The sequence below is a fragment of the Ursus maritimus genome, unplaced genomic scaffold (genome assembly GCF_017311325.1).
Source record: "Ursus maritimus isolate PB19 unplaced genomic scaffold, ASM1731132v1 scaffold_32, whole genome shotgun sequence".
Lineage (NCBI taxonomy): Eukaryota > Metazoa > Chordata > Mammalia > Carnivora > Ursidae > Ursus > Ursus maritimus.
In genome coordinates this window covers 2,323,617-2,342,560 of record NW_024425786.1, presented here as the reverse complement: position 1 = coordinate 2,342,560, position 18,944 = coordinate 2,323,617, and the positions used below count along the sequence as shown (strand labels likewise).

General features: G+C 53.6%; 1 protein-coding gene across 1 annotated transcript in view; it reads left to right on the top strand.

Moving 5' to 3' along the window:
- Positions 1-18,813, top strand: part of CEP104 (centrosomal protein 104) — a 34,379-nt gene extending 15,566 nt beyond the window's left edge. Inside the window, 13 exon segments of the mRNA XM_040645676.1 lie at positions 139-336; positions 902-1,069; positions 1,614-1,787; positions 3,214-3,390; positions 7,465-7,671; positions 8,070-8,177; positions 11,989-12,025; positions 12,319-12,385; positions 12,938-13,046; positions 13,349-13,487; positions 13,641-13,708; positions 15,448-15,538; positions 16,451-18,813. Of these exon segments, the coding sequence (XP_040501610.1) occupies positions 139-336; positions 902-1,069; positions 1,614-1,787; positions 3,214-3,390; positions 7,465-7,671; positions 8,070-8,177; positions 11,989-12,025; positions 12,319-12,385; positions 12,938-13,046; positions 13,349-13,487; positions 13,641-13,708; positions 15,448-15,538; positions 16,451-16,563 (1,656 nt within the window). The 3' untranslated portion in view covers positions 16,564-18,813.
- The last annotated feature ends 131 nt before the right edge of the window (positions 18,814-18,944 follow it).

Here is an 18,944-nt window from a genome sequence, read left to right as displayed (position 1 = left end):
TGAGTTGAATCCTATTATATAAATTATTCCGATCTGATAAAAGTACCATCATGCAGAGCAGTTGGCCTGCGGTGTAGACGTGGTGTCAGCAGGTGGGGAAACCCGGGGAGCTCTGCAGCCACCCTTCCTCTCCCGTAGCTCCAGTCAGTGCCCTACGATGAGCGGCCCCTTCCTGCCTCACGGAAGCAGCCGGCAGCAGCGGCCCCAGAACCAGAAAAGAGTGACACTGATGTCAGCGAGGCTCCCAGAGGAGGTGCTGCTGGGGAGCCGGAGCCCTTGACAGAGAAGGCCCTGAGAGAGGCTGGCCCCGCCGTGGATGTGCTCGGAGAAAGCCTGGTAGGTGGAGTGCCGTGTGCAGGTCCGCGGAACGGGGAGCAGGCAGGCCGGGGAGCGCCCTCAGCTTTGTGATATTGTTGGCGTCCGTTTGGCCTCAGTATTCAGTTGAAGTCTTTCAGTAATTATTGATTATATAAAACAGCAGAAACAGAAGCTAGAATTTAAGATTTTATGAATGCGTGTTCATTTAAGACTGGGTGTTTCTGTCTAGTACTGACAGAGCTAGAATTGAAAATCTGCCCCTTCTGGAACACCTGGCCATCCCAGGGGAAATGATGGCAGAGCGAAACAGGAGATGGAAGTGTGTCTGTATGGAAATGAGCCCAGTGGGTTTCCCCTAGCTCCCAGCTTCCCAGTATTTCTCTTGGCAGAACTTCTCCTACTTCCCGTATTTTAATAGGGTCTTCAGAATTCCATATTAGAAAAATGACTTCCTCAAACGCACATACTTACTCTGCTCCTACGAGAGGTTTTTCTCCGTGTGTCAGGCCGCACAGTGCTGGGGGTGGCGGCGGTGTCACTGACGTGCCTGCTCTGAGTTGGGCCGGCCTCCGATCTGTGGCAGGTCGCAGGGGCCTATTCCAGGACGTGGTCGTACCGGGAAGACGCACTGCTCGCCCTGCATAAGCAGCTGATGGAGACGCCTGCTGGGAGCCCGAAGGAAGAGCTGAAGAGCACGCTGCGTGCGTCCGTCTTCCTCGTGAGAAGAGCCATCAGAGACATAGTGACCCCGGTGAGTCCCCTCCACCCCCGGTGGCCCCGGGTGAGGTGCCCCAGGAGGTCGGGTGGCCTGGGGGTAGCGCGGCATGTCACTAGGAATGAAGGTTCTCTAGTGAGAAATGTCAGCCACTAGCCTGCGGAGTCTGTCCTCACCTGGCCGCGTGCCCTGCTCCGAACGGCAGCAGCTTCCCCACGCGGCCGATAAAACGCTCGGGGACCTGAGGAGCTTGGGGTTATTCCTGGATTCCCCTGGCTCTGAAAGGGGCCGTAAGAGTGAGCATGTCCTCCATGCACGCTGCCTGCGCGTTTGCAGTTTGGCAGGAGCGTTGGGGCGCAGCCTCCAGGGCAACGCAGGGCGCGTCCCGACACCGACTGAGAGCACACGCCTCCCGTAGGCCAGGCGCTGCATTAGAAGGCGGCGTTCCGTTGGCCTCCCCAGCCCTTCGGGCAGCCAGAATCTCCAACCTAACGTTCGTACTTCGTACCGGCGGTAAATGTGTTTTCTTCGCTGGAATGCAGTTACGGGAGCTCCACCATTTCTGCCACTTTTTTCTTAGGTTTTTCAGGCTTCTTTGAAATTGTTGAAAATGATAATTACGCAATATATTCCTAAACACAAACTGAGTAAGCTTGAAACTGCTCACTGTGTAGAAAGAACCATCCCCGTTCTGCTCACCAGGACTGGAGACTCTTCTGCTCGCCTCCGAGTCATAGCTTCAAATTTTATTCAGGTACGAACTTCACCATAAAATTTGAAACAGGAAATAATGAGCCCGTTACTACGCTATTTGACTTTCTAAATACCTCACCAGGTTCTGTCTCTCCTAAGAGCGTTATCGACCCTCCTCGTGACTCGCTGGTGCTCTGAGAGCCGACGTTTGCCTTCGATTAAAGTATAGTTTGCCTTGCCTAGTATTCCTCTTTTTCAATATATGCTAGTAACTTTTAGTAAAAATATACGGAAAACTAAACCGGAATAGCAAACTGGGGGTAAAGAGATAATAAGTGTGTAACGATCTTAATCTTAATAGTTTTGTTCGTTCAACAAACGTGCCTCCTCTGAGCCAGGTACTGTGGGGATACTGAGAGAGTGCTGGGAGTTCTTACCCTGAGTGAGGCCCGTGCTTGGGCTTCAGCGAGTCAATGAATTCCTCAAATGTTATACAACGTTCTGTTGGGAAGGACTCCAGAGCTTTCCTGGTTTCTCAGAGGGGTCATTTTTCCAGTGTGAAGAACCACTCATCTCATCTCCTTTAACCTGAGTTCTGGGGGAGAATGAACACGAAGTACATTATACTCACAGGAAGGTAAAAATAAGTGACACTGAAGCCCACCAGATACTCCCTCTCAGTGCGGCTCAGAATCTGCGGGAGGTGGCGTCTGTCAAAAGGCGTGTTGAAGATGAGAGTGTGTTGTTCCTTCATGTAGTCATTCACTTTTTAAGAGAGGGAGAGGAAGGGGTGAGGAGGGGGAGAGGGAGAGAGAGAATCACAAGTAGACTCCCTGCTGAGCACAGAATCCAACACGGGCTGGATCCCGTGACCCTGAGATCATGACCTGAGCTGAAACCAAGAGTCGGACGCTCGACCAACTGAGCCACCCAGGCGCCCCCAAAACTGATTTCTTTCTATATTGCAACCCATGAGCTCCTTTATTTGATCACTCCTCTTTCTGTGTCTGGCTGCTTGAATGATAAATACCGTAAGTATAGGAAGACTTGCTCATTGGCAGTGGGACTTCATGCTCTCCCGTCGGCCCGCCAGGAGTCCCGGCCGCCGGAGACTGTGCACTGCTGCCCTCTCGGCCGCCATCTCATAGAGACTAACAGTACTCGTTTGTTTTAGAATTTTAGAAATCAGAAAACCTTTTTCTTGAAGTTAGGAAATCCTGAGAAGAGAAATCTTAAGTTTTAGATCACATTTGTTGTAAAACTCTCATTGATCTTTGAGTGATCGTAGTTTTATTTTTTATGATTTGAAGTTTTGTTTTTAATCATTATATCTTAAATAGAAATATAAGCTTATTAGAGATAAATTATTTTACCACCATTTTTCATTCCCTGTTTTTTCCTTGGACATTTGAGGTTTATACTAAAGTATACTAAATGCCTCTAGCATTTTCCAGTACAAATTAACACAGTCATGTTGGTTTTTATAGGAAATGGCCTTGTTCAAGGAGGTTAGGTCTCTCCAAATTATTCCATCTTACTTGGTGCAGCCATTAAAGGCCAACTCTTCGACTCATCTGGCAATGAGTCAGATGGGCCTCTTGGCCCGGCTTCTGAAAGACCTGGGCACCGGGGGCACAGGCTTCACCATCGATAACGTGATGAAGGTAAGCGCGCCTCTGGTGTCACACGGTCGTGGCCTCGGCACTTGAGGTGGGCCTGGAGCATGGTGGGTGTCTAGTCAATGTTTGTTGAATGAATGAATGAATGACTTCAGAAAAATAGTCAGTGTCATCTAACAAAGGAGAGCAAGGCTTCCTGCTCCTCGTTCTGCCGTGAGTCTGTACGTACGTGCAGACGTCGGTCCGTGGTGGTGGACAGACCCTGAAGAGCCCGTGTCTGTAAGAGAGGACTGCGGTGTCACTGAGGACATCAAGTCTACGGGAGTGTCGAGCGGCTGAAATGGACAACCTGATGAAACCACAGACGTTCTGGGAGAGAAACTGCCAGAGCAAGGATTCCCTCCTGCCTGATTTCACGTGTGCTGGCAGCGAGTGCTGAGCGTGCAGCCAGCATCTCGGCCAGACGCGGAGCTGCAGCGCGCTCCCGACGGCTCGTTTCGGTGCAGCCCGCACGTCAGCACTCCACGTTCGTTCCTGTCGGTGCGGGAAGGGGAGGGTCTCCCTTCTCCGTGGATTCCACGTGTGCCTTGACTCGGAAACCTGAACCGGGTCCTCACACAATCAAATGTATAATCAGGAAAGACAGGATCCTATGAGGCCACTTCCATTCATGTGTTTCCTCTGAGGACGTATGATTTAGACACTGAAGTAAATAAGCCTTTGAAACACTCCCTCTCTTGACTTCTGGAGCTCTGCACCCAACTTTCCCCACGCTTGGCCTTGTTGTCTGGGTCCCTTTTCTGGTTCTTCATCCTCCTGATCGCATTAACATGGGAGTGTCCAGGCCTCCGGTTCTCATTTCTGTGCACATACCTTCCCTCGGTGACCTCACCCGCACCTCCCCACCGTCCGTGGAAGACACAGTCTCTGCACATGCGCTTCCCGGCCACCTGACTCCTCAGGTAAGCCGTGTCCGCCTGACGTCCAGATGGAGCGCCTGCCCTCCTCTCCGACCCGCCCCTCCTCAGCCTTCCCTGTTTCTGTAAATGGTAACGCTGTTCTGTTTGCTCAGCAAGTGCTCTGGGCTCTTCCTTCGAATATATCCAGCTGCTGACCAGACCTCCCAGCTCTCCTGCTGCACTCAGGTCCAGCCCCTGTCATCGCTTGCCTGGCCGGCCACTGCCAGCTCCCCAGTGGATTTTTCTTCTGCAGTCACGTGGACCACCCACTTTCTTGCCTCCAAGTTCAGTTTCTTTGCTCCCCAGCACAGAACACAAAGCCTACCCCACATACCGGAATCCCTGTTACATGGTGCCCCGTTTTAAGATAGCTGCATTGACATCGGTCCCTTTGAGCTCCGCGGCACTATAGACATTTCAGCGGCGTAGTGCAGGGAACGTTCATTGCTCTCCCGCGTGGTCCCGTGTAGTTCGCGAGGGGAGAGGGCGCTCTGCCCCACGCGGGCCTTCAGGCCTCCACCTCCTTCCAGTAGGATGCCACCAGCCTTCTCACAACTCAATCACTGAATGGAGGAAGCGAGTGGAGGGTGGTGAGGGAGTCTTTACGGCCGGGCCGCTCCCACCTACCCTTCCCTGGACCTGAGCACACGTGGCCAGGAAGGGCGGCACAGCTGTGCACATGGAAGAAGGCAGCTGGCTTGTCGAGCACGTAGCTGTATTCAGGTCCACCTGCATGCTGGAAGGATGGATCCAGATGGAGGGAAAAGAGGAAACAAAGACACAGAAGTTGGAAGGAGGAGTCGGTTACTGCAGGAGCGAAGTCCCTGAATGGCCAAAGGGATTGGGCTCTGGCGTATACACAGCAGGGCTGGCTGCACGTGGAGTGGGGAAAACGTGTCCTCTCCACGGACGAAGTCTGCTCAAAGCCAGACTGGATAATGGAGGTTTGAGAGACAAGAAGGATGAATGAAATGCCCCCTTGACATCTGGGAAGGTGAACTGACCAGAAATGCCTCGGGTCAGGTCACTGTTCATTGCCCAGGGCCCCCATGGCACCTGTCATGGCAAGTCTGGCATGGGGCCAGTCAGCATGCTTCTCGAGTCTGCAAGCATGTTCCATTTGGCCCATGACTACACAGGAAGAAGGGGTCCTGGAAGTGACTTAGTGATGGACACGCTGGGCAGGAAAGACTTGAGGGAGGTGACAGACGGGAGAAGACAGTGGTGGGTCCGGAATAGACCGAAGACCCAGAGGGGGCTGAGGAATTGTCCAGGGAGGGAGTACGAAAAAGTGGGAAAGGTAGGAGGTGACCCTCAGAGGTTGGGACCCCTAAGGCCGGGACTCCTAATGGCCATGCCACAGTTGGGGGTGCCGGGGTCCAGGGTAAAACCAAGAGCCTGTGGCAGGCTGAGACTGTGGGAAGTGAGAGGCTGGCGCCCAGAGCCCCACGGGGAGACATCGACTTACTGAGCATGGTAACGACCGCGTAGGACGGGACGAACGTATCATGGTAGGTCCTTGTGACAGAACACTGTAGAGCCTCTGAAATGGATCATGACAAACGAACGTCCCCGACAAAGGAATGTGGAGTCGGAGGAAAGAAAGTTTCAGAGAGATAAGCACAGTATACTGTTTAGAGTGTCGGACAAAAACCGCACATGTGTAACCAGCATGTGTATGCACACACACACACACACACACACACACACCGTACACACTGTACACACGGAAGCGTGCGTCTGGGTGGGAGCGCGCAGGCCGGCGTCAGGAGAGCCGTGCCTCCACGGAGCGCGGCAAGACCGTGGGGCCGGGGAGCCTTCTGTGGGGACTCATGGCATCACCACGGTGTTCCCTTAAAGACAAAGATCTGAAACAAACATGGCAAGATCATAACATCGGTTACTGTGGATGGTGGATGCGTGAAGTTTCTTATATTTCCTCTTCTCTGATTGGAATATTTTATAATATTTAATATGAAGTCTGCGGAAGGATATAACCTAAAGAATGTTTGTTGGCACGTTAAGTGGAAAAAGCAAAGCACAAAGATAGATAGATGATAGATAGATAGATAGATAGATAGATAGATAGATAGATAGATAGATAGATAGATAGATAGATAGATAGATAGATAGATAATAGATAGATAGATAGTAGATAGATAGATAATAGATAGATAATAGATAGATAGATAGATAGATAGATAGATAGATAGATAGATAGATAGATAGATAGATAGATAGATAGATAGATAGATAGATAGATAGTAGATAGATAGATAGATAGATAGATAGATAGATAGATAGATAGATAGTAGATAGATAGATAGATAGATAGTAGATAGATAATAGATAGATAATAGAAGAAGTATGAGATGAAAGAAGAAGAGGATGGTAGATAGATAGATAGATAATAGATAGATAGATAGATAGATAGTAGATAGATAGATAGATAGATAGTAGATAGATAGATAGATAGATAGATAATAGATAGATAGGTAATAGATTAGATAGATAGATAATAGATAGATAATAGATAGATAGATAGATAGATAATAGATAGATAGATAGATAATAGATAGATAGATAGATAGATAATAGATAGATAGATAATAGATAGATAGATAATAGATAGATAGATAGATAATAGATAGATAGATAATAGATAGATAGATAGATAGATAATAGATAGATAATAGATAGATAGTAGATAGATAGATAGATAGTAGATAGATAGATAGATAATAGATAGATAGATAATAGATAGATAGATAGATAGATAATAGATAGATAGGTAATAGATAGATTAGATAGATAGATAGATAATAGATAGATAATAGATAGATAGATAATAGATAGATAGATAGATAGATAATAGATAGATAGATAATAGATAGATAGATAGATAGATAGATAGATAATACATAGATAGATATCTCCAACATGAGCTCCACTGCGTGTGTGAGGCAAACACGGTGGGAAAAGCTCGGTGTCGTAATAGCCAGAACTCTGGGCCGTCGACNGCAGTGGGGGGGGGGGGGGCTTCTTTTATTTTCTTTTTCAAATTTTTATAATGTGCCTGTATTTCTTTTATGCTGGGGAAAAATAAACTGTTATTGTAAGAATCAGTAACCACAAGGACCCCTCCCAACTTTATGTTTAGTTTTCAGTGAGTGCCCTGGAGCACAGAGTGTATGAGGTTCGAGAGACAGCGGTTAGAGTTATTTTGGACATGTATAAACAGCACCGGGCTTTTATTCTAGAGTACCTCCCTCCAGACGACAGCACCACACGCAAGAATGTTCTCTATAAAACAATTTTTGAGGGATTTGCTAAAATAGACGGCAGACCTACAGATGCTGAAATTAGGGTAAGTCAACTTTTATGACATTATGACTTAATCCTCTATTGAAGTTATTTGGTCCATGAATAAACCAATAGATGACCCGAGAAGCTTCAGGTGCAGGAAGCCAGGGAAACGTCATCTCCCTGAGTTCAGATCCTGGCTCCCCCACGTTCTGCCTGTGAGACTCTCAGTTTCCCTATCTGTAAGTAGGAACAGTGACAGCCGAGAGGACGTGTGTGGTTTTATCTGTCCGTAAATATTTATCAGATTAATCTGGTGAAGGTACTTCGACCCCAGTTATGTTGTTAGTCTCAGTGACTGTCATAACATATAAGAAACATAATTCATATGCCGTAACGTTCTCCCAATTTCTAAGATTACCCTCAAAAGATATTCTAATGGAAAAATAATTTTCATACCAGGCACAGAAGAAAGCAGCTACAGAAGAAGCAGAAAAACGAAAGAAAGAAGAAATTAAAGCTTTACAAGGGCAGCTGGCCGCACTCAAGGACATTCAGGCCGAAGCCCAGGTTGGGAAGGCTGCCGCACCCTCACCCCTGCGCGTTCGTGGACGCCCTGAGTGCTCGTCCCACAGACAGATGCACGGCGTGCTTGCTTTCCTTTCACGGCATTACGCAGATGATATCTGTAGGCTTAGTTGCTTTTTTAAAACTAGTTTTGGGTCACATAAAAGGAATCTTTCATCAGCTAGTTTGAATTAGATACAGTCCAGGGAGTGGTATGAGCTGCTGGTGATCTCCTCTCTAAAGGAGGAGGCGGAGGGTAGATTTCGCATTCGGAGCTCCGAGCCTCCTTCAGAGGCAAAGGAGGACAGTAAGCTTGTGTGTGGAGATCTGATTCCCATGCATTGAAGAAGGCAGGTTTCAGGGAAGTGTTCCCCCTCAGGAAGCCTCTGGTCCTCACCCTCTGGGAGACGCCGTCTGGGGGTGACTGCCCTGCTTCTGGGACTTACACCCGTTTCACGACGTTCATTTTGTCATTCAGTTCCTTAAGTTGAAAGAAAAGGGGAAAGGGGGTGGGGAAGAGCTTACCAAGGAGCACGAGGTTTCAGGGGTGCAGGAAGAGAAGGTTCCAGAGTGTGCTGCATGGCACTGTGCCTATTGGTGACCCGACCGCACTGTGCCCGCAGCAGGCTGTTAGGAGGGCAGACCCCTCAGTGAGGGTGCTTACCACGGCTCAAAAAGAGAGAAATGCAACTGAGTGTGTGTTGAAGTGCCTGTGGCCCAGAGTCACAGTGACGCCTTCGGCGGTGCTGGCAGCTGGCAAGAACAGGACAGAAGGGGCCATTGAGGAAGGGGGGATTCATGGGGATGGGGCCTCACACCATGGAGTCAAGGGTGGGCCTTCTTTTTTTTTTTTTTTTTTTTTAGAATTTTATTTATTTATTTTGAGCAAGAGAAGGGGTGAGAGGCAGAGGGAGAAGCAGGCTCCCCGCTGAGCAAGGAGCCTGATGTGGGGCTCGATCCCAGGACCCTGTGATCATGACATGAGCCAAAGGCAGACACTTAACCCCTTGAGCCCTCCAGGTGCCCCCCCCGAAGGTGATTCTTTAAGACAGTCATGTTTGGTCCGATTCTCATAGCCGCCCACTGAAGCAGGTCTGGCAGGTGCTCCTGATTTTTCCTAATGTTATACAAATGGAGAAACAATTTTTATTTTATTTATTTATATTTTTAGAGAGGGAGAAACAGCGTGAGCAAGGGAAGGGCAGAGGGAGAGAGAATCCCAGGCAGGCTCCACGCCAGCTCAGGGCCCAACACAGGGCTCAATCTCAGGACTCTGAGCCATAATCAAGAGTGAGACCTTAACGCACTGAGCCACCCAGGCACCCCAATGAGGAAACAAATTTTTAAAACTAAAGTGACTTACCCAAAGCACAGACCTCTCAGTGGTTAAGCCAAGACAGCCGGGCTGTGCTCTTACACCCACCCCCCCCCCATCACGGTGCAGCACCGAGCTGCAGTGAGCCCAGCCTCAGATGCTGTGGGTGCTGCTGAGGTCACGCCCCCCCCCCCCATAGATACCTGTGGAAACGGTGCTGGGAAACCTTGTCCTTCAGCTGTCCGGGAGCACCTTCACCAGCTCATCTCCATCCAAATCATGTTTGCTGAGCACCTGCTGTGTGCCAGGCGCTGTGCTGGGCTCTGGAAATAAGCAGGGAACAGAACCAAGTGGCCCTGGGCCACTGCTCCAAGAGGAAGAGACAGGGAAAGAAAAAGTAACACAGGGTAGATGGCACGGCGGGGGCAGACATCGGCCTGCGTGTTAGAAGGACTGCTGAGGACTATGGTATCTCTTCCTCTGTTGTTTTTACCATGGTGAGATATTCGTAGCATATTTCCCATTTTAACCCTGTTTACACATACAGTCCTGTGCCATTCAGTGCATTCACAGGGTTGGCACTGTGCCCACCATCCTGCTCCAAAACTTCTGTGAATGACAGAGTATTTTTAGATTGCCTGATTGCTCCTGAGTTTTAGAAAAAAGGATTTAAAAATTACTGATTGGTTTCCTAAGCTATTCAAAGCATCGATAAGGTAAAACTTGAACTAAAATTCAGCTTTCGGCATTGTTTACACTGTCTCCCTGCAAAATGCACAAACCCATCTCTCTTAAGAAGTTTTGATGCCTAAAGTACAGTCCCGCTAAGTTTGCTTCTGTGTAGGCATACAAATCGTGTGAGCCGCGTGCCAGCTTCTCGTTAATCTGTTACCCCCCAGCTCTAAGACTGTTCTGGTGTGCGCTTCCTGCTCCATGGCTGGCTGTGACAGAAGTCACTTACTGGGACATGAAGCTTAATTCTCTACAAATCCAGCAGACAGCACCCGTGTTTGTAACATGTCACTTAAATGCTACGTGTAGGGCCACCCACTGTCCCTGTTCTCTGAAAGTCCAAGAAGGCCCTCAACCCCCGCCCCCCAGGCCAGGCTGGTTGGTGCCCAGGGTGCTGTGAGGCGCTCACCACACGGTCAGGCTTCGTAGGGACGATAGCAGTGTCCAGAGAGCCGGCGAGGAAACGTGCTAACGTGGCTCCCAGAGCTCTGGGGCGGGGGAGACTGTGGCGGGAAGGCCTGAGCCCCCACACGGCTGGCCACCAGCAGTGACACTCAGCTGCTCCTAAGGGACCCCTCTGTCCACTCCGCCGCTTGGAGCTCCCCTGCATCCTTAGCACCCCAGACACGGGGTGTCTGACACAGGAAAGGAGCCTGGCGGGAAGAGCGAGGCCCAGCCCACCACACTGATGGCTGCCTTGCTGCCCGGCGTCTGCCTGGGCACGGGAAGGCTGCAATGCCAGGTTATCCATTTAGTCCACAAGCGTGCTGGGGACAGTATGCCAGGGAACAGAACAGACAAAAATCTCCATCCTTGGGGATGCTCGTCTCTTTTAGGGGCGTCAGTGATCAAGATACATGAGGGATTGCATGGGGGTGTGGTGGGGCCGAGGAGGGGCTGCCGGCTGACACCTTGCTCTGGGGAGGCCTCTCGGGCAAAAGCCTGGGTGAGAGGAGGAGAGGGCCAGAGCTTGTGTGCCAGGACCCCTGGAGGGGCGGCTGGAGCCAGGTGGCTGGTGTACAGAGAGCGCTGCAGACAGGAGATAAGTGGACAGGTGAGCCAGGAAGCCGGCTGAGTCCCAAGCAAAAGTACACCAGCCTGCCGGGGCACTCACGGGCCCGCCAGCCGCTGCTGGGAGGGCCCCCAGAAGCAAGGCCCCGACCTGGCAAGAGGAGGCCTGGCCTGGGTGTGCTCGAAGTCCAGCCTCGGCTCTGCTGGCGGGCTGACGGAGGCTGAGTGGGCAGAAGGGGAGAAGTACGAGATCTCTCCCAGGGTGCTCCTGGGGCTCTGGAACCTGGTCTGTGACCGGGCAGCCCACGGCAGCAGCTCAGCCTGCTCAGGAGAAGCTGGGTCCTGGGACCCCAGGGAGAGAGGGCTTGAACCCTTGGTCATCCACAGAGAGGGCTTGTGAGCCTGGGAGCCGGGACGAGCACCCCTGGTGTGAGGAGCCAGGAAGGGGGAGGCGGCTAGGAGACGGGGCTCATGGGGCACCCCCGGCGTTGGTGGAGAAGGGTGACAGTCCTGTGCTGCCCAGAGCCCACGGGCACTGAGGACGGTGAACCACTGGGAAGCGGCAGCGGGGACAGGAGCCCGTTGTTGGGGCTTGTGAGGGGAGGGCACACGTGTGGGCATGGACGGCTCACGGAGCTGTGTTACTTGTTGGTAGAAAGTCTGAAAACAGAAGAACTTACTTTTGGCGTCAGAACGTGCCCTGGACGGACTCACTGTGCAGCCCTCTGTCTCTGATCTTTCCGTTTTTGTTCTTAGGGGAACGAAGGCCCCTCGGTGGAGGCGGAGAGTCGGGGTAGGTGCTGGGCCTGGGGACTGTCAGCAGCGGGCACCTCGTTCCCTGAGCAAACACCCGGGGAACGTAATGAGGTTAACACGACCCTTATCGGTCCCACTGAGCGCAGAGCCCGACACAGGCTCGACCCCATGATCCGAGCCAAGACCAAGAGGCGGACCCTCAACCGACTGAGCCCCCAGGCGCCCCTCAGCTTGTAGCTTCTAAATGTGTTTCACACCAAACCGGTGGCTAAAAATGCGAGAGTAATTTTTACAGAAAGTTATTTTAAATGCTTTCGTTTTTCATTTCAGACACGCAAGGAGGGAAAGCAGCCCCACCTCCGGCTCCAGAAGTCCCCGGGAGTCACTGTTTAGATAAGTGAGTAGGGGTGGCCTGAGCCTGTGCTGTGGGGACTGAAGGGACTGGCCGCGTGCAGATGCCACGGAGTCAGTGTGTTCTCCAGCGCAGTGGGATTACGTGAGCGAACCGGCTCTTCTCGGTCATTCATAAAGGTGGGGAAGCGGCCCTCCCGACTGCCGGGCGTTCCCGCCGGGAGAGCCAGGATGCCTTCCCGCTTTGCCCCCAAAGAAGTCAGCAGCCCATTGTCAGAAGTGCTGTTAAAGGCCCAGAATCCTGTGACAGCAAAATCCTTTCCCCGTGCGGCCCCCACAACAAATCTCCAGGCATTTCAGTAAAATATCTTTGTTCTCGCGACTTAAGTAGCGTCTGTGCTTGATTATGCTGACAGGTTAGAATTGGAAGGGACCTCGAGCTCAGGCGTCACAAACACCGGCTCTTCCTACAGCGCACTAGCGGGCTGAACCCCCGCGGACCCTCCAGCAAGGTCCCCCGGGGCCGCCCGCGGACAGGGCAGGTGTGGTGTTTCAGGCGACATCCCTGCCTTCATCTCCGGCTTCTGTTCTCTTGCAGTCTGTGCATCTTCTGTGGGGAAAGGAGTGAGTCCTTCACAGAAGACGGCCTGGACCTGCACTACTGGAAGCACTGCCCCATGCTGACGAGGTGCGCCCACTGCAGACAGGTCAGTCCCCCTGCTGACCAGGTGCGCCCACCGCAGATGGGTCAGTCCCCGCGCTGACCAGGTGCGCCCACCGCAGACGGGTCAGTCCCCCTGCTGACCAGGTGTGCCCCCCGCAGACGGGTCAGTGCCCGTGAGGACAGCCCCGGCTGCAGCCTTTTGCAGCTGGATGGAGGGCTCCCCAGTGTGTGTGCGGGCTGGCGGGGGAGGACTGAGCTGTGTGCGAGCCGGACGAGCTGGCCGGCGGGGCAGCACACGCTGCAGCGTTCTCGGACACAGGCATCCTTCTGCGTTTCGGGATGCAGGTGGTGGAGATCTCCAGCCTGACGGACCACTTGCTGACGGAGTGCGACAGGAGGGACGGGTTTGGGAAGTGTTACCGCTGCAGCGAGGCCGTCCTGAAAGAAGAGCTGCCCAGACACATAAAAACGAAGGAGTGTAACCGTGAGTGCGGCTCAGGCAGCGCCTCCGTGTCCGCGGTGCCCTGCCGGGTTGGGGGGGGGACCCCGCTGCAGAGGGGGCGTCGGTCAGGTGTCTGCTGCTCCTCGGGCCGCTGTCGCGGAGGAACTGAATCTTGTCTTATTGACACCACTGCAGCTGCCAAACCAGAGAAGCTGGCAAACCGGTGTCCTCTGTGCCATGAGAACTTCTCACCCGGAGAAGAGGTGAGGGCCTGACGCGGGCCGCGAGCCAGCACGGGGTGGCCAGCGCCGTGCAGGGGACGGTGACGAGGTTGTCAGGGCTGGGCCGCGGGCAGGGGACCGTGAGTGTTCGGGGAGCACCCTGCCCTGTTCAGTGCCGCCCGAGCGTTCCCTGTGCTGAGCTGCCTGCTCGGGTCCCCTCCTGCCGCCGCCCTAGACCCTCTGCGGGGGCCTCGGCTCTGGGGGCCGATCGTGACGGGCTTTGGCCTCTGTCTGGTCCCCACGCTCCTCTGGGCGCTGGGGCCCCTGATGGCAGCTAGGCTGGACCACAGCACGCCGGTCCCTCCTCATTACTGAAACCGAGCCCGGTGCCGTTTGAAATTGCACCTCACGGGTGACTGCGGGCTCTCCTCCCTTCCCTCCGTCCGCCACGCCGTGACTCCAGTTCAGTGCGCGAGGGGCAGGACCGTCCTCCATGTGCCAGGCAGTCCACCGCTGTGTCCTGTGGCCGGGCTGTCCTGTCCCAGCTCTGGGACGTGTGCCCACGAGACGACGGCTCAGACCCAGCGCGCTGTGCAGAAACCAAACAGTCAGCCCTGTACCCGTGCAGTTGTCCCAGCTCGTCCTCTCTCTCAGAAAGTGTCAATACTATCAAGTCCCCAGCAGAGCAGAGGCGCCTGCAGGCAGCCTTCACGTCCCGTCCGCCGCTTGACTGACGGTGGGCTCTCGTTTCATCTGTACCCCACCCGTGGGCCCCTTCTCGTGCTCCCTGGAGGCACAGCCAGCAGCGCGTCCCTTCCTCTGTAAATGCCCTGCCACGGAGCTGCACCAGCAGCGTTGAGTTTTAAAACTTAGTTCTCCTGCGGCTGTTCCTTAGATGCTCGCGCGTTCTTCCATAATAGACGGGGGTTTTTCAGTTAAGTCTTGTAATGACATAAAATGCTTTGCTCGTCCCAAAGTCTATAAAATGGGACATATTCAGGGAACGGAGAGCAGCTGCTGTCCCTGCCCCTGCTCACCACCCTCCTTCCTTACGGGCTTCGCCTTTTTAAAAGGTACATAAGCAGTTCTCACGTGCGCACACTCTCACGTGCCGTTTAGTTTTAGAATTTAGGGGCCTTTGCATTTCTGTTCTGATTGCTCCCGTGACACTCATGCTGCCTGTGACACCCCATCCCCTCCTCTGGCTGCTGTGTACTGTGGGGGCTCTGAGCCTTGCAGCCCTCGGCTCCTCTTCCTGCGAGCCCTCCTGTCCCCAGCGCCCGACCGGGAGCGGCAGCCGGGCTCACAGCTACGAGGCGGTCAGCAGGCCTCTCGTACTTCCCCTCTGCTTGCTCAGAATTCAGTCCTCCGTGCCAGGAAGCGAATCGCCACACACTTTCTGAGGGCACAACCGACTGTCTCGTCTGCTCGGGGTCTCACCAGGCTGCGTTCCCATCTGCGGGCCGGGCTGGGCTCGGGAGGGACAGTCCACGCTCACCCAGCTGCTGGCAGAATTCTCTTTGTCATTAGAGGACTGAAGTCCCTGCTTTCTTGCTGGCCGTCCACCAGGGGCCACTCTCCACTCCTGGAGGCCACCCCACAGCCCCATGCCCCGTTTGCTCCCTAAGCCTCCACGTTGGCGCCACTCCCGTGACAGCGCTCCGGGCACCCGGTCGGGCAGGAGCCGTGGCTGCCCCTCATTTCAGCTCTGGCGGGAGCTCATCTCACTTGTGCCCTTGGTGGCCTGGCGGACACACCGTGTGCTTCTCCCTTTGTTGCAGGCGTGGAAAGCTCACCTCATGGGCTCGGCGGGCTGCACGGCGAACCTGCGTAAGACCCGCGTGCTGCACAAGGCGCCCGCCCTGCCGCCGGGTAAGGGCCGTGCCTGCCGGCACCTCGGCACCCATGTGGTGGGGTCCCCGCCCCTCTGTTGTCACTTAGTCTCTGTGTCTTGCCTTGGGCGCTTAGTGAGGAGGCCTACTGTGTGACCAGAACTCTCTCTGTCAGCACCAGACCCTTGTACAGATCCTGCCCGTCCCGGAGGCCCCACGAGGGCGTCATCAAGGCAGCAAACCCAGCCCCCGGGTGTTCCTCAGGGGCAGACCCTGGTTCTCGGCGTCTGTCTGCACCACCAAACCGGAGTATTTAGAAACACAAAGTTAAATAGTAGATTCACAGATGATGCCACTACCCGTTTTATAAATCGTAATTTTCACTATTTTATGTTAGACTTAGAATGCCTTACAAGGAAATATATTTTCCATTAGAAAATTATTCCTGACCAAAACACTGTTGGAGGCACAGCTTTCCGTTAGGGGCGAGCAGGAAAGTCACCAACACGAGTGTGACGAGACGTGGGTCCTGGGCTCCGTCCGTGGCAGGCGCCCTGCCGAGGGCCTCGCAGCAGCCTCTTCCGTAAACGAGGAATACGGGCCCTTGGAGGGGCCGCCGAGGTTCCTCAGCCCCACACGGAGCTCCAGTCCCGCGGCTGCTCCTTTCCTTCGTCCCTGGAGCTGAGTTTCTGAAGCCAGCAATGGGCGGTCGGCTCCGGGCTCTTCCCTCCATCCCTGACGTCAGGCCCTTCCTCTGAGCCCTTTTCCTTCCTCCTCTGCGGGCTCAGGTGCACGTCCTCAGCAGGTGCGGCCGGTCCTCGCGCCTGCCCTGCTCAGCCCGGCCCCCCGCAGACCGAGGGGCCACCGTGCCTGCACCGCGGCCTCGCGCTCTGTTCGTGTCGTGTCCCTCCTGACACGGTGCCTGTGTTTTGTGTGTCTGTGTGTCCAGCAGGGAAAGGCCCAGCCATGGCCAAATCGGGGACCTCAGGATCAAAGGTCGGAAGCAAGATCCCTACCCCGAAGGGACTGAGCAAAAGCTCTGGCAGGACATACACCAAGCGGTGACGTGACGCGTTCTGTCTCCTTTGTCCCCACGAGGGCCTGAGCAAGTTTCCTGCCTGTGAACCATTTGTCCTAAAACCCGTCCTTGGACGTGGTCCCTCGGCCCCGCGTGCCCGAAGAACCCGCATGCCGGAGTTAGGACCAGACCCGCCGCAGCTCACGCAGCCAGGCTTCTGACCTCCCAGCCCCGTGTGACCCGAAGAGCATCGGTCTGTTTGAAGGGCAGCGACACTGTTGCCCGGAGGGTCCGCCCGCGGAGGGTGTAGCGCGAGCACAGCGCCCTTTAGTCACGCGCTTGCGGTGATTTTCATAAAGGCTTCCCCGTGAACCTTGTGCTGTTGGTCTCTCACACGTGGGCCTTGGCCCCCCGCGCAGCGGTCACCGGCCGGAGAGACGGCGTGCACGAGTCTCACCTGGCGCCTTCCCCCCCAGGCACGGTCTGCCCCCCCCCGCCCCCCGCCCAGCACAGCTCCTCACCTGTGTCTGCGGAGCCCGCGCTCCCCCGTCACAGGTCACCGAGCATGGGTCCCCCTGCAGCACTCGCCCGGCGCGGGGTCTGCGGCCGTCCCCCCGTCAGGGCAGTGCCCCCGGGGGAGCTGAGGTTGTCGCTGCTGTGCGTGCTCACGTCCCTTACGTGCGTGCCGCCCCCTGGCGCCTGATTGTCCTGTGCTCACCTGACCTCTCGTGTAGGTCGGAACAACCCTCTTAAACCCTAGAGGCAGATGTGGCGCTGTTGACCCTGGCGCAGAGTAGCTTCTAGTTTCCGAACCATCACAAGTGAGCCTCCGGCACAGACCACAGAGCGTCCTCCTCGGGCCTGTCGCGCTGCCCCTCCCACGTCGACGCTGGAACTGGGACCGTGCGTTCATTTTCTCAGACGCGTCCTGTGATACTTCAAGCACCAAACATCACTTCCCAAGAAGAAACCAGACCTCGAAGTCCAGTCCCGTCTCCAGCTCCTGAGCAGCCATCCGGTCCTGGGGAGTGGCTGCGCCTGCTTCCCGTGCACGTGGCCGTGACGGAGCCAGTGCGTGTCTGAAGTCTGCTGGCAGTGGTCTCCCCGTGCAGGCCTGTTCCCCGCAGCCGAGCTTCCCGGGGACCCGAGGCGGCTGGCCCTTCCTGTCCCACCCTGTGGCCGGGGCGTACTTGGCCGTCCCCCTGAGCGTCAGGCAGGCCTTCAGAATGCCCATGAGAACTGGGTGCAATGGATGAAATGTGGACTATATGGTTAGCGTATAAATGTGTTTAATTCCCAACCGTGTGAAACAACAAAATGGATTTTAGGAAACCCCTAACAGCTGTTTGGGCAGTGTGCTCCCGGAGCACACTCACGTTGGTGGCCGTGAGTTTGCACGACTCACTCTCCATCTGGGCAAACTAATACCGTCTCGTATACAGCAAGAATAAGACTGAGAGAATTACCCTCAAAAACAATAACCAGTTAAAAAATCAGAAGTATATGGGGAGAAATCACGTAAACCTTCAGTGGACCGAGCAGAGTGCAGATGCCAGCCCATGACGCATGAGGCTTCCTGGCTCTGGGAACCGTGGCTCGACCTGCTGGCCCGTCCTCCACGCGAGGACCAGCCGCTTCCGTAACTAGAGCCGCGGTGACACGAGTTAGTGAAGGAATCACTCCTTCCTCTCCGATCAAAACTTTCAAATACATATGTCCTATTCTCTATATATTGTAACTTAAAAAATATTTGTAAAAATATTTAATTTTACTGATTGACAAACAAAATCGCGTGCATTTAAGACCAGTCAGCGTCGCTGGTTATGGAAGAATCGTGCATTTCTCTTGATCCCTGGCAGTGACTCATGGCTACTGAAAGCCTTACAGAGTTATACACTATTAAGGAACCACACGGAAAAGATAAAAATTTGGAAGGAACTGTAAGATCCCTTGGCCATTTATAAATAAATACGTAAATTCAGAACAGGAATTAATAATTGACTTTTCATTCATGAATATGTTGTGGATATTTAACTATTTATTTCTATTATTTTCATATTTCAGAATATTTTATCAAGCTAATTTAAAAGAAATGTGTCTATAAATTTGGCATCAGAATACACATGTAAATACTTTTAATGAAAATTTACAGCTTTTTAATGTTTTAACATAGTTTTCTATTTGTCTTTATTTCGGGTACCAGAATTATAATATCTAACTAATATATTTTTGTTGTTACTTCGGGGCCTAGGGGTCACTTCACCCTGAGCATATTAACAAAATAAAAAGATCACTAAATGTTTTGTCACTTTTATTTCAAGATTACAATTACAAGGCAGACGGAGTGTCGTCTACTCTGCCCTGGCGCGCAGGCCGGGGCGCAGAGCCCAGAGCCCGGCCCCCAGGATGCCGGGTGCGTGTCCACACG